Source organism: Neolamprologus brichardi, chromosome 20 (genome assembly GCF_056152115.1).
Source record: "Neolamprologus brichardi isolate AB-2024 chromosome 20, ASM5615211v1, whole genome shotgun sequence".
Lineage (NCBI taxonomy): Eukaryota > Metazoa > Chordata > Actinopteri > Cichliformes > Cichlidae > Neolamprologus > Neolamprologus brichardi.
Genome location: NC_142123.1, coordinates 743,741 through 759,791, shown reverse-complemented (window position 1 = coordinate 759,791; position 16,051 = coordinate 743,741). Strand labels below are relative to the sequence as shown.

Here is a 16,051-nt window from a genome sequence, read left to right as displayed (position 1 = left end):
CACAGAGAAAAATCACTCCAACTTCCACAGCTGATATTTTCGTATTGTTCGGGTTTCTTGTGTTTCAGATGCTCTGTGTGATGGGTAATCTATTTACCTCGTGAAAAAGGATGGTTGGATTTCTTCTCCTAAGCAGTCTTTTCTTTGTGCTGTAGAGCTGCCACCATATCAATAGAAATGGGAGCAAAGTGATGAGAAACAGCAGTTAAACTCTAGTGTTTCTCTTTATTTTACTAAAAACGCAGAAAACTGGAGCCGTTGTGTTTTTGCACTGTCAGGCTTTGCAGTTACTTTGTAGCTGAAATAACGTGATAAACAAAACTGCACATCCTTTAAAATAAGAACAGTATATTAAAAGTGAAATACGGCACACTGTAATCTAACTAATATATAAATAGAAAAATAAATCCTCACATTTAGTTTCTATTATGGATTGAACACCAAAAGCAGTAAATTCTGCATTTCTAATAACCTGATGTGTTTTTGTCCGGCTCTCCGTACGTCGTAAATGTTCTTTCCCAGTTTCTAATGTAGGTTTTCTGTTACTGTGTTGTAATATATTGGTCTGTTTCTTCATTATGACTGTTCATGAGAACATTTAAATACCATTATTCACACAATTTACACAAATGTGCAGCCTTACGTGTGAAACGTACAGGTTTTTTCTCATGAAGGAACCTGATACCTAAAGGCAGTCATCGTCCCATTACCTAGCCTGTTCCTCCGTGGTTATCCCTCCCTCATGCTCTTCAGTTTCCTGTTCAGGAACAGCAAACCTTCTGGTAATGACACGTATTAATGTGCCATAGAGGAGTTAGACTAGCTGTGCAACCTCTGTAGGCTTTCACACTAATAGTAGTGACAATGATCCCAATCAAGTGCAACACTAGTGAAACAGATGAGGAGGAAAAATTCTTCCACCTGTAAAACCATTCCTGTGTTGGGGATTGTTTCATTGTTGCCCCTCGAGTGCAGCTGTTGTTCATGTCATTAACACCAAAGCAGCTGGAACTGATTAACAACCTCCTTAACTGAGCAGATCAATATCCCGGTGGTTTAACTGACTTAATGTTGTAATCTGATTAAAAACATGTTCCTTTATTTATTCGAGCAGTCATCAGTTGTTTGTGTTTTGAACACCAGTCCATCCTTGTTGTGGAAGCACAAAGAGTTCCAATCAATGTTCAGGTTAATGTGTTGCAAGAAAATAAGTTACAAAGTGTTGTGTTAAGTAACACATTGTTTGCATTAAACTAAATGTAAACTGCCAGGAACTGTTGATTCCATGCAAGCATCTGCACAGACCACATGCTGATACAAAGCTACTGACTTTTATATTATCAATTGGTAATTATGTGGCACAGCATCACAGGTCATCTTGTGGAGTAATACAAAAGTAATGTAATGAATTGTGTAACGAGTTACTCTCTCCAGAAAGTAATTAAGTAGGATAATGCATTGCTTTTTTGGAGTAGACATCAAAGTCCCGACTCCTGTGGGAAAAGTAATAAACATAACTGTTAAGTAAAAGTCATATAATGATTTTTTTTCCCATTTATGCCATTTTAACGCTTCATGTCTGTCAGTAGAACGAGCTATTAGAGTTTTTGCTTCACTAATTTACTTTTTATGTAGATTTGTCATACTCAGAATCGACCCAACGAGTCCCAAAGCTGACTGAATGTGACTTCCCTCTGTAACAATGATGGGTGTTTTGTATGCTTGACCCAAGCCTGCTGTTCACACTGGTGTTGGACCCACATATGTCAAAGGTGAGTGTCACGGTCGACGCTGTGGATGTGAGGAAGGAGGAGCTCTGAATGCAAGCAGTGCGTTTATTTACAGCGAATGGAAAATAACAATAAATCCTCAGTGCGTTCCCGACTCCTGTGACATGTCCTCTTCCCAGTGTTAGTGTTCTTTGTCCCCACTAATCAGTGTCTGAGCACCCTGCGCTCGCTGCCCGCTCGTCTCCACACTTCTCCTGGGGAGACAACAAAGAGGCAGCCGTCAGACCACAAGGCAGCAGCGTAAACTGACTAACTAGCCAAGAGACTAACGTGAAGCCACGCAACGAGTCAGAGAGAGCTCCACCACACTCTTAAGTAGCTCCTCCTCCGAGGCTTGATCAGCTGCAGGTGTGTGTGCCAACCACCTGGCAGGGCCACACCCACCAGGCCTGAAGGTGCCTGTAAACAGGTGCTCCCAGATACACCTGCATCCACCCACACACACATATATACACACACACACACACATATACCTGCAAGCTGGGAGAATGAGAGACAGCAACACCAAAAACACATATAATATAATACAAGTCCATAACTGCTCAGGGACCCTGGGTCGCTGCAGTGACTCTTTTGTAGGCATGCAATCTTCTAAGCAACCCCTCTGCAGGGGTAGAAACAGGCTATTCAGGCAGTGTTGATGCTTCCTGTGGTTTGCCAGAATCCTTCCTTCTATGTGAAATGTGATCCATCACAGAGGGTCCATTGCCTGTGGGGTTCTCATCCTCTTTCACAACCCATATGCCCACACACTGCCACAGCAGACTTATCTGGTCCTTCCCTGCTTCTACCAAGAGGCCAGACACCCCGATTTCCTGCTGTGTCTTTTTTTTAACATACACACTTTCTTTTTTGTTCTCCCACTTTCATCAGCACTTCAGCAGTAACTCCTGCTTCAGTGAACTCGGCATACAGCGCATGACTTGATCTGACATGAAAGCTAAAGGCTATAGCTATTATAGCCCTGTATCAGAGCCTGTGAATGAAGAAGAACGACAGGGGCAAGTCCCAAGTATGGCGCAATTCAACAACAACAACAACGGCATCCTCTGTAGCCTTTCCTGTGTGTGTGTGTGTGTGTGTGTGTGTGTGTGTGTGTTTCCGAGCGCGCACCAGAGTGCGGGAGAGAGAGAGAAAGTGAGAGAGAAGACCAGTCGCTTCATTCACTTGGAGTGGGCGTGCTCTTGTGCGCTGCATCGTTTGATGATCTCCCCGCTTCCCCCCAGAACCTCCACTCTGTGTTCTCCGTGGCTGAGGTCGGCCAATCTAAGCGACCGAGAGGACTTTCCGTGCCGGTGAACACGAGCTCCACTTTCCGTCGCTCGGCATCGCGGGGTGCACCTCGCCGGTCAGCGGGGCCACACCGCAGCACTTTGGATAACTCACACAGCTGCGGATTCTGCCGTTCGCCAAAGCGCATCGCTCATCCGCGTCCCACGCCAGCCGAACACCTGGACATGTTACCATGAATAATTTAGTCAGTCAGCACAGGTGACTTTTAAGCTCCCCATTTTATTTTTATTTTAAAATTTGGATTCTCTGGAGGGAAAAATCTCTACGGTGGCAGCAGCTCAAAACTCGCTCTGAGCGCGCAGGGGCGTTATTTTTGCCCAAGATGCAGGTGGATCGGAGCGGCGTGCTTTTCAGTGCTGGGTCTACGTGGCTCCTCTTACTTTTCTCAACTCTAAGCATCAGGGTCACGGGGGTGGGAGGAACCCACCAAAGCATCCCTCCGTCTGTGTAAGTAGATGTCCTTTTACGCGAAAGTGCTGTTTCAAAGCGAGACTTTATACAAAGACAAAGAAAAAACCGGCAGTGTGTCCTCATCGCTTCAGTCTTATTATATATATATATATATATATATATATATATATCTATATATATATATATATATATATATCAAAAAACAAACAACTTTATCTTCACTTTAATCTATTTATTTATTAACTTGTTTTTGTTTTCATTTCTGGCTTCGCTGTGTGCACTGTGCCTATTTTTTAATATCTGCAGGGTGAAGCTCTGGGCATCAGCGTTTGGTGGGGAGATGAAGTCCATCTCAGCAAAGTATTCTGGGTCGCAGCTGCTGCAGAAGGTGAGCTGGTTTATTAACAGAACTCAACTCTTCAGGCGTCCAAACAGAAGTACACCCTTGAAGCTTTAAACAATATTCAAATCTCCAGATGGTTTACCTCGGGTAGGTTTTTTCTTTTCTGTGAACACTAAAAGAAAGACAAGGTTGTTAAAAGAGAGTTTTAAATATGTTTTTTATTATTTTAAAAAAAGATTTGCATTTTTGGGGAAGTACAGAGGAGTGAATATACCCAGCACACAAACTTCACTTTGTCCAAATCTGCATTGATGTGATTCTGCAGCAGACTGTTTATTTAAAAGCTTAAAAATACTTTCTTTTTGAATTGTTGGGTAGATGTGAAACATAACGCTTGTGAGGGAAACTGAGTGGTGTTGGGTAATTTTCGAGTTGAGAGAAATGTCACTTTTCTGCTCTTAAACGGCAGGATCTGTGCTTTTTAGCCACTTGAGAGTCAGTAATGCACTTTGACTGTGTAAGCATGGATTTAAAAGCATATTCGGAACACACGCCATTTAAATAGGTGTCATTTCTCAAGCACTGTTCATGCACACACACACACACACACACACACACACAGTTTACTGTCAGAAAAAAAGCATTAAAAAAAGCTGTATTTCTCACACATGTAACGCCCCCTTACCTCTTTTTATGCCTCTCTGCATCTCTTTTCGTTGCTCTTCCACTCTGCTTTGTGGCATTAATGCAAGATTTGAGTTATGATGGAATGCAAATTTCCCTAATGGAGGACCACTTTATGAAGCTTGAGTTAAAACTGGCTAATGGGTAATTAGTGGATAAAAGGCCAAGTTGAAACTAACCTCTCAGTGTGCAGTCAGACAAAATGCTGCACATGTGTCCACAATCTCAGGACTCTGCTGGGTGCAAAGAGCCGCTCTGCGGTGTCACACAGGCCAGGGCGGAGGTCTGACGTGGAGCCGCGTGTGTCATTTACAGCTCCACGCCCAGCGTACGTGGCCACACGCTTCATATTCATGTGCGCAGCCACATATGTGGGCCTGCAGCATGGATTTCATCAGCGGCTGATAAGGCAGCTGAGTGGTGTTATCTTTTTGACAGGATAAAAACTGTTCCCCCTTTTCATCTTTTTTTTTCTGCCTCCAAAAAGGAGATAACCCTCCTACAGAGTAATGACCTCTTTATGAAATGCAAATTAAGGCCTCTGGGTTAATTGAGCACAGAAAAGACTTGGCGACCACTTTGTCAGGAAAGTGCATTTTCCACACTAAACTGTTAGGATGCAATTGTGTCCACGTGCACAGTCCCACAGGATGTGCAGGATGTGTAAATGCACACATACATACACACCTGTAAGTTTTGCTAACAAGTCACATCATGTATTATGCCGTGTTGTGTGTCCAGTCTAGTCCAATAGCCTTTGTCCAGGAATGCTGAGAAGGGAGCACACGCACCTCGAGGGCACATATGCTTTTAAATAAGCAGAAAGAATGAAGCATGTACGTGTTGTACACGGAGACGAGGATGGTAGTGAAGAGAAAAGACCAAAACGTGCGTGCGTGTGTTTTTCCCCCAGGCAGAGGACAGATGGACTCTCTTCAGTTATCTCTCTGACCCTAGCGTAACTAAACTCCCTGGGAAATGACGATACTTCTGTACGAGTCGCACACATGCCGCGTTTTCGGTTCAGCACCATCTCGCCATCAAACCAGCACGAAGAAAGAAATAGTTTCTAGTGGACAAACTGCAAATTTTAAAGTTTCCTAATTACTTTTTTGTACAGAATATAATCTAAACAGTACGCTAATCTTAACTACCCTTACACAGAAGTACCAGAAAGAGGAAATAGTGCTCAGCGGCGTTTACACTTTGTTTTTTAACAGTTCTGTGTTGCACCTATTGTGCTTCATGCTGCTTCTTTGTGTGTCAAATTAAAATGCTGCTAATTGAATTGGATACTTCCTTTGTGTTGACTCTGCTTTAATTTGATGCTTGATTTGACTTCCTATTTAATCTTCCTTAATAAGAGATATTCTACAGAAGTGCACAAGTGTTGTTAATCATAATTAATAGTACAAAGAAAGAAACAGTTAACTTAATTCCTGCTTAATTAACTGAGTAACAGCCCTAATTCAAACACGCTAGTATACTAAATTAATATTGCCAGAAATAATTCATGTAGATCTTTTCAGTAATTTCAGTGAGAATAAAAACAGATTTCCAGAATAATTTTTAAATATGTTTATGACTTGGGTGACTTTTTAGTATGATTCTCAAAAGGATTTGAGCTTCATCCATTCAAATCCATTTGAGAAATTTCACCTTTAGTGCAAAGACACAAATTTGTTGTGAGCACGTTTATCTTTTGTCCTTCTTCTGCGGCTCTGATCTGTCATCCCTTCCCACGCCATCGCTCCCTTCCTATATCCATCGGAAACAGCTCTTGTTTCAAGGTTATACCCGTCAGGACACGTGTGTGTGTGCTTGTGTGAAGCTATGATCAATAATGCCTTCGGTCTGTTACAAACCCAGTATCAGCGACTCATCTTCTCACATGCTAGCGGTGCATGTTCAGCGCAGTGTAGCTGTACTCGCACACACAGATATAGAGGAAGGAGATTTCTGTTTGAGACACATTATCTCCCACTGATAGTTAGAATTAGCTCTGTGTGTTTTACCCTCTTCACTGCTATTTTGTTGAGATCTTTAATTTCATGTATCATTGAGCAACCTGTCTATAAGAGCCAGGCTGGCTGCGACGGCTGTGTGCGTGTCGTTGGCTGGACCAGTTTTCAGCTCACTGATGTTATGGCTTTCTGGAATCAGAGAAGTGGGACATTATGTGAGGCTGAAATAACTTCAAGCCTTTTGGTAATGGAAGATACAAGAAAAATGATCAGGCAGCAGGATTGCCACTGTGGCTGTGTGAAGCTTCCTAATGCACGTCTGCAATCCTATTTTTAAAAGCTGAAGCTGAATCTGAGAGCGAGGAGGTACGTGCTTGCACCGTGTGCGTTAAGTTAGCATACCCAAAGTACGTTAAGCGTGCTCAGTCGCACATGCACACACCATCTCTCACACAGACGCACATACACAGAGGAAAAGAGCAGAGGGTGACGTGAAGGTGTAATGATGTGTGACAAGACTACGCTGGAACCGATTCGCTTGGGTGGGGAGTGTGTGTCTGTGTGTGGGTGCACGTATAGTTTTTTATACAACGATGCCACATCATTTACTCTTACAGAAGGGCTTAATGGTTTAAGGCACTGACATGTCAGTTGACAAGGATCCTCAAGAATGAGTTGAATAAGACTCAGTGGCTCCTCAAAAAGAAAATAGTTAAGTTCTCCAGTCAAACATGCTCCATGTGTGTCTGAAATCGAGAGGAAAAGTTAAGGAGGATAAAAAACAAATCATTTCAATGATCTTAATTGAATTCATTTAATTGATGGATGGACTAATCTGCAAGAAAGATGAACTATGTGTGTTTATATGATACAGTGACAGTGTTCATCTTGTAGTTTCCATCCCAGCAGCACAAACCGTGCAAAGCTTTTGTGTCATCAATAAGAACGTTTGGAAATTCAAACTTTCCAGTTTGATATCTACAAAACAAATACGACATGTGATTAAATGCTATCACACATCAGTGAATCTGCTTTCTATACACTTGTATTACAAGCCGGTACTGAGCGGTTTATTTGACACAAGCTTTCAGAAATCGAACGAACACGTTAATAAAAACACAAATGATCATTTCTGTCATTCGGTGCTACATCAGGATCTTCTGATGTTTTACCAAAAAATTCTGGTTTTATGTCAAATTAAAATTTTAGTCACACTAACCAGTTTTAACAGCACGACTAATTGCCTTCTTTTGAAATGGAAATGATTTGATATATATGTATATATAAATATATATTTTTAAACCCTCATTTCAAATTAATTACTTATTTGGAGGACAGCATGACTGACTATAACTCATTTCATTTTAATTTCATTTAGCATTTTTTATTTATTCTACAAATGTTGAAAAAAAAAAGAAGAACATAACATTTCTATGTTTACAGAGAAAACGGTCTCTTTGTTAGCAGCAGGTTTGTTGTAAAGTGGGAATTTAATTCTTAACACATCCAACGGGTTTTCCAATAGCCACAGTTCTCTTTATGGAATTTTATGGAGAGATTTAAATTCTGCAAATACACCCAAATTACACATTGGATAATAACAAGTATCTATAACTGTGACTATGTTATTTATTAAGCTGCAGAAATTAAGGGCCATGGTAATTATCATTCATACATAAAGCTTTAAAACAGCATTTAGATATGTGAATATTATCAGCTTGTTTTATAAACTTTGAAAAATGTCCTGAGGGGTTTGGGCTGACTAAAGCTTTTCTAAAATTGTGGCTCATGTGAGTTTTCACTCGACTGTCAAAGAACAGAAGAAAAATATTGCTGTTACTTATTTTGAAGAGCACTTTTATTTTTCTCTTTTTGCCCTTTATTTGACTTTCTATGTCTGTGTGTGTGTGCGTGTGTGTGTGTGTGTGTGTGTGCGTGTGCGTGTGCGTGTGTGTGTGTGTGTATGGTTGAAGTATGCATGATGGTGCCAGTCTGCTGCCATAGTGGGTGATGGCTGAGGTGTTGCAGTGTAACACTGTGTCAGTGAGGGGGAGACGGCTGCAGATTAGATTTAGCTTTGGGAAAATTGAATAGCTGTCAGGTTTGGTTCAGCATGGCTGGCAATGAGGTGAGAGAAGGGAGTGTGTAAGGGTGTGTAAGTAAGTAAGTAAGTAAGTAAGTAAGTAAAATTTATTTATATAGCACATTTCACAGATAAAAATCACAAAGTGCTTTACAATAAGATCAGACATACCAGTTAAAATTAATTAAAAGCCCGTTTGTATAAAAATGTCTTCAGCTGTTTTTTAAAGGAGTCAGTAGAGTCTAGACAGCGTAAAGACAACGGCAGAGAGTTCCACAGCCTAGGTGCCAGTGCCTGAAAAGCCCGATCCCCACGTGTTTTAAACCTGGTACGTGGGACCACCAGTAGCCTCTGACCTGAAGACCTAAGTGCTCGGGATGAAGCATGAGGTTTCAACAGGTCAGAGATATACTGGGGAGCTTCACCATGTAGAGCTCTAAAAGTTACAACTAAAATTTTAAAATGAACCCTAAAATTTACAGGCAACCAATGAAGAGAAGCCAAAACTGGAGTAATGTGTGACCTCTTATTTGTACCAGTTAAAAGTCTTGCCGCTGCATTCTGTACAGACTGAAGGCGATCCAGAGCTGATTTGTTAAGACACGTAAAAAGACCGTTACAATAATCCAAACGAGAAGAAATAAAAGCATGAATAATCATCTCAAGTTCTGCCTTTGACACCAGTAGTCTGAGTTTAGAAATGTTTCTTAGATGATAAAAACAGTTCCGGACAAGTTGTTTAGAATGTTTCTCAAGAGACATTGAACTGTCAAATATAACACCTAAGTTTCTGAGACTCGACTGAAATGAAGGGTCTAAAAAACTGATATGCTGCCTAATTTCTGAGAGCATGTGATCAGGTGCAATAATCAAAGTTTCTGTTTTATCTGCATTTAACTGAAGGAAATTGTCATTTAACCATTGTTTGATTTCTGACAGACAATTATTTAAACAAGACAATTTATACAACTCAGAAGCTTTGAAAGAACAGTACAACTGAATGTCATCAGCATAGAGATGATAAGAAATATTATTGTAACGTCTGATAATGTGGCCTAGAGGAAGTATATACAGCAAAAAGAGAATAGGACCTAAAACAGATCCTTGAGGTACCCCAGAAGGCAGAACTGATGTTTCCGACAGCACATGATTTATACAGACAGTAAAGGATCGTTCAGATAGATACGACATAAACCATTTTAAAACAACACCAGTAATCCCAAACAAGTCCTTCAGCCTATTTATCATGATGTTGTGATCAACAGTGTCAAAAGCAGAGCTGAGATCCAACATAACCAGAACGGTGTACTCTCCAGAGTCTGCTGCCATCAGAATGTCACTAGACACTTTAAGCAAAGCGGTTTCAGTAGAGTGCAATTTGCGGAAACCAGACTGGAAAATGTCCAGAACATTGTTCTTTTCCAAAAAGTTGTTAAGTTGTTCTGCAACTGTTTTTTCCAAGATCTTTGACACCAATGGTAATTTTGATATTGGCCTGTAACTGCTTGGAAGAGATGGGTCCAAATTTGGTTTCTTTAATATTGGTTCAACAATAGCTTGTTTAAAATAGCTGGGAACTGAGCCAGTATAAAGAGAAGTATTGATTATTTCCAGAATACAGGGGCCAATAGAGTCAAACACACTAATGAAAAATGATGGAGGAAGTACATCAAGGTGGCTTGAGGTCAGTTTCATTCGACCAAGCAGAGCACTGATGTCCTGTAAGGTAACAGGAGTAAAAGAGGACCAGGTATCAGAGGTAAGCAACGTGTCAGTGTGATACTGAGAGGATGATGGCGAGATATTAGACCTGACAGCAGCGACCTTATTAACAAAATAGTTTAAAAAGTCATTACAATCAGATTTAGTATAGACTGGTACATGAGGAATATCAGGAGAGACAATGTTTTTAATTGTATCAAACAATACTCTGGGATTTTTCTTTTTTGAAGCTATTAGATTAGCAAAATATTCAGTTCTGGCATTTTTTATCATGTCGTTAAGTGAGAAAATTGATTCCTTCAGATGTACCCTATGGACCTCAAGCTTGGAAGCCTTCCATAAACGTTCCAATTTGCGACAATATCTCCTAAAATTTCGAATATTTTCATTTATCCAAGGACAGAAATTTGAAGAATGGACAACATTTAGTTTCAGAGGTGCCACTGTATCTAAAATAGATTTACATTGATTGTTAAAAGACAAAATAAGTGAATCCATATCATTTTGAGCCATGCGAGGGACAAACATGGCAGAGAACCTTCTAGCAGCATCCTGGTTTATAATCCGCCTTTGGATCATCAATTTAGGAGGTGAAGGATCCACGTAAAATGACAAATTAAAGAATATACAACTATGGTCACTCACATGGACATCTTCCACACATACATCATGTATATTTAAACCCAGGGAGAAAACAAGATCAAGAGTGTGGCCCTTTGTATGTGTGGGGCCAGAAACATGCTGCTTAAAGTTAAAAGACTCAGTGATAGTGATGAGCTCAGCAGCAGTGTTACAGGAAGCGTCATCAATATGAAGGTTTAAGTCTCCCAATATTACAACCTTCTCCAGTTTAATGATCGATGTCAGAAGGTCGTTAAATTCAGTTAGAAAGACCCCAGCAGGTCCAGGAGGTCGATAGATTAAAATACAATAAAAGGTTTTCAGAGAACCGACCTTCATCATCTGTGACTCAAATGAAGAAAAGAAGTCCGAGGTCATCAGTTTGCATATGAGTCTGTCCTGGTAAACAGCAGCAAGTCCTCCACCACGTCCTAAAAGACGCGGAGTTCCAATGACAGAACAGCCAGACGGGCAGATTTCATTCAAGTGGACATAATCCTTATTTTGCTGCCATGTCTCAGTCAGACACATAAAATCTAGAGACTCTTTAATAAAAAGATCATTTAGAATAAATGATTTGTTCGTTATAGAGCGAACGTTTAGCAGGGCGAACCGAATTGATGACGGTTTATCTGCGGAATCTACAGCTGACTGCAGCGGTACTTGAATTAAACACCTGTGCACACCTGTGGACCTGCCGGGCAGGGCGGCGACTCCAGAGTTGGGAAAAACCTTGATCGATGAGCAGACGTAGCTATCACCAGCAAAACGGAAAATGGATGACGGACACAGAGTGAGCAAACTGCTTTCGAGCCATGGGGCTCGGGTCCCAGGCGCCGTAACATCCCCAGCAAACGACAGGAGAGGAACTGGTCTCAAGCACCGAGAGTCACCCCACAGCCAAGCAGCTAGCCTCCGGTACCTTCTCCGTTTCACCTGGACGCCGGCCCTCGTTCCCCTTTTTCGTCTCTTGAGGGTGGAAATGCCGCGGGTTGTGCATAGTAGCACGCACTCAGGTGAGGAACACACCAGAGGAGGAGGAAAAGTTTTTCTGTAGCTGTCCCAGCTGTCACAGTAGATCTCCATTGAGTCTTTGATGTTTAACAGTGTATCCCGATCATAATTTAAAGCAGCAGAAGCAAAGTCAGAATACAAAAGAGCAAAAAATATATTGCAAACGACAAGTGACGACAGTGAAAAACTACACTGTCGCCTCCAACGTGCTGTAGCAGCAGCGGCAAAGCCAAACACAGGCGCCATTGCAGACCCACAATTATATGGCTGCTACCCTACTTCCTCCCCTAACCCTCCCATCTCTTTCCTCGCTTCCCTCTCCCAGCCTCACTTGTTCTCATTGACCAAAGCGTGATCTTGCTAAATTTGACTCCGTCACTGCTCCTAGATGGCAAGAGGTGAGAAAGTGATGCGTGTGTGTGTGTGTGTGTGTGTGTGTGTGTGTGTGTGTGTGTGTGTGTGTGTGGACAGGTCTGAATACCCCTGTGAGGACCAGTTTGAGGGGATCAGGGGATGGTTTTAGAAGAAGCGAGGACCTTTCCCCTCAGCTTTTCCTTCTTCACACCCTTCAAACAGCTTTCTGAAGGAGACGGCTTGGTGTGATGGTTAAGACTAGAATTGGCTCAGAGCATAGACAGTATAAGAAATGATGTAGCTACAGTGACATCATCCACTGGTTTATCCTGTTATGAAGCCGCAGTCTTGTTGTCTCATTAAGACTGATATGTCAGTGTTAATGGGAACTGCTCACCCTACACCTAACATCCTCCTCTGTCACACCAGCCCTTTATGTCCTCCTTCATTACATCTGTGAACCTCCTCTGGGCTTTGTCCTCTTTTCCCTACGCCTGGCAAATCCATATTCAATCCATTTAATTTGTTCAATATATTCACTATACATCCTCCTCACCTATGTCCAAATCGTCTCCACCTTCTTCTCTAATTTTGTCTCCAAACTGCTCACCCTGAGCTAAAATAAATTGCCCGTTGGCAAAGCATGTATAGGTAAAGCTAGAACAACACAATCTAACAAGCGATATCTGATGTGGAATAAAGGGAATAGTGCCATAGCTACTAACCTTCTGGAGTTAAAACAGCAACACAGTCATTAGTGTGAGATGCTGAAAGTGAAGCTAATGTTGAACTAGTGAGTGGAATTTCAGTATTTTATTCTATCAGATAATTAGAAGATAACCGCGTCTGTGCAATGCATTCATCCCACTACAGATGCTCCTTTGTTGCCAAACTAGTATTAACTACATGCTCGACCTCCCATCTGAATATGGCAACTAGCTTAAAAATGCTTTACAAGAAATCACGCTCACTTGGTCCATTTTTATGCAGATAAGTGTCTGGATTCATAAATCTGTTAGAATCACTTGTGAATAATAACACAGACAGTCCCTCTTAAATTAATTTTATTTCCCTGCAGTCTGGCCACAGCCTCAGCTGATTGTTGAGGTCAGGTTAAAGGACTAGCCTCTGTGAATGTCCTCACAAGGATAGAAATGTAAACGTGTGTGTGTAAGCGAGAAAGAGGAAGAGCAGGAAGAGAAAGAGGAATGTCGTGTCACAGAGTTAATTACAGCGTTAGCAGACAGGAGTGAAGCCTGTGCTGCCATCCTTTCATGTCTCGCTGGCCCGCTTTAGCCAACACAGCCACTCACTCATACTGTAATTAGTGCTTTGTTGGTGAGAAAAGCTATGAATCAAACAGCCTTTCTTTACTGTAGAGAGCTCAGGAGCAAGGACTCAGGTCCCTTTGCTACCAGATTAAAGAACTTAAATTCTTAAAGAGCTGAACTGCTGACATTGTATTTGTGAGCTTAGAAAAGTCAAGTGCCTTTGATGGCTTGTTGTGTGGTTTACAGCAGCGGTCCCCAACCCCCGGGGCTCGGACCGGTACCGGTCCGTGAGTCGTTTGGTACCGGGCCGCGAGAGTTGAGGCTCAGGTGTGAAATGTTTGGTTTTCAGGGTTTTTATTGGTTTTCAGCGTTAATTTGTTATCGTTTTATCGTTTACTCAGTTTTCCTGGGTCTTTTCACGTGTGTTATGAATAAATTTTACGGTACTAGTTTTATTTTGTCGTATTTATCCGCGACACCTTAAAGGCCGGTCCATGAAAATATTGTCGGGCATAAACCGGTCCATGGCGCAAAAAAGGTTGGAGACCGCTGCTTTAATCACTGAGTTTCCCCCAAATTCTCTCCAAGTTGATTTATAAAATATTTCTGTATATATATTTGATTTAGTTGCTGATTTACAAAGAAGCTAATTTTTGTGTCCAGTTCCCGACATTTCCGGCAGAGATGGACAAACAAACATATACACACCTCGTGTTTGCTCGGTGCTGCTGGGATGATGAATGTGAACTTTGAAGATAAATATCCACTGTCATCTGTCATCGGCGGCTCAGCTCTGCCTCTGCTGCCCTGCAGATAAAGAGGATCTCACTGTGGCTGCACAGGACATTAATGAACACACACACACATGCAAGCAGGCACACACACACGGATTTTTGTAATTATGACAGATTGTTCACCTGGCGTGCACCAGACTTGACTGCATACAGAGAGTAAAGATTAGCCAACTTGGTAAAGGGGTGGAGCTAGTACTATTAAGCACATTAACGCGCGCAGCACCGTGTGAAGGACTGTCTGTGATTTGCAGCTGTCGACATCAATCACACAGCCTTTAGTCTGGATCCACCCTGCATGCTGTAGGTAAGGACTGCTCTTATAAAGAAATGCTGTCAATAGGAAAATGAACATCGTTGTCATTATAGCTGCGCCATCAATCACAGATCCCTCCATGTGTGTGTGTGTACATGTCCTAAACTGCTGCATGCTCAGGTCATTCTACTTTCTTTCACTCACGTTTGTGGCTTTCACCTTTCTGTCAACTCTTTCCTTTGTCAATATTTTCACCCATGCATTTATGCACTTCTTTGCATCTCCCTCAGTTAATCTTCTCTCCTTCCCTCTCGCCTTTCTCCCAAAGTCTCTCGACTCCCTCCATCCCTCTGCTTTAATAATGGATAGGATGCAGCTACAGCACTACAGAATACACGGAGGCCGATCTTGGGACACCGCAGTGTTCGGAGCAAGTGTTAAGCCCACACCCGCAAAAATATTTCCGCTGGCTATAGCACAACGCCCTGCACTCGGTGCTCTTGCTGACAGCTTTTGTCCCAAGTCACCCTTTTGCTTCAGCTGTGCGAACGTGCACACACCCACACATTTAGTTTTACTGTGCTTTATGGAGTCCTTCAACACGCCCTGTTTGTGCAACACTTCTTATAGACTGTAAGAGCGCTGCCAACTCCGGCTCAGTGGGACAGCAGTGGCCCCTCCTCATCACGACCTTCACCTGCACTTGCAAGCAACTAACACATGCACACAACGCAGGGTGGAGGAGTACAGTTGTAACTGAATAGCAACGTAGCAACACACGAGTATTATTAACAGATCCGGTCTGATATGCAAACCCGTGCATATACGTGATTACATTTTTATAACTTCCCTGTGTGTTAGTGTAACGGAGCAGTAATAGTGACACACGCATTCAATGACTACAGTAAATTAGCAGTGCCTAATGTGCGGATGGCATAGAGGCAATGCTGAGCAGCAAGCAGTGACGAACGATTACTTGCATAGGACACTGGGGATCAGTATCAATCAATCATGACCTGTATTGATTACATGGTGTTGTTTGGCATGGAACAAAGACAGAAGGCATCAGATTAACATAGAGCACAACTAAGTACCTCAGACTGCAGAACCAAATCCATGAAGTGAGAATTTAAATTCCATTAAATTAAGAACATGCGATCAGCTACGAGACAGCTGAAAGCCGTCAGAGCAGCACGCTCTGTTTTGCGTAACTATTTTTAAATCCCGGTAGCTCTGCAACCACGTGAGCTAGCGCAATAATTTTTTTTGCATATGAAACCGGAGGAGTTGTACTTACATCTTATGCCATCAGCTTGTCCTCGGTCACAGTTTCCTTCCACATATAGTTTTGCAAAAACTGCATAAAAAGCACTTGCAGCAACAAAAACATAATATTCCAGAAACACGCTTTGCCGATCCGATCAGCTGTTTGTAACACTTCCTACGTCCATCAG

General features: G+C 42.0%; 1 protein-coding gene across 2 annotated transcripts in view; it reads left to right on the top strand.

Moving 5' to 3' along the window:
- Positions 1–3,041: 3,041 nt before the first annotated feature.
- cacna2d3a (calcium voltage-gated channel auxiliary subunit alpha2delta 3a) overlaps positions 3,042–16,051 on the top strand; it is a 124,686-nt gene continuing 111,676 nt past the window's right edge. For both annotated transcript variants that reach the window (XM_087834356.1, XM_087834355.1), the window contains exons 1-2: positions 3,042–3,530; positions 3,801–3,882. In XM_087834356.1, coding sequence (XP_087690482.1) covers positions 3,406–3,530; positions 3,801–3,882 — 207 coding nt within the window. In that variant the 5' untranslated portion in view covers positions 3,042–3,405. The remainder of the gene's footprint in view (positions 3,531–3,800; positions 3,883–16,051) is intronic.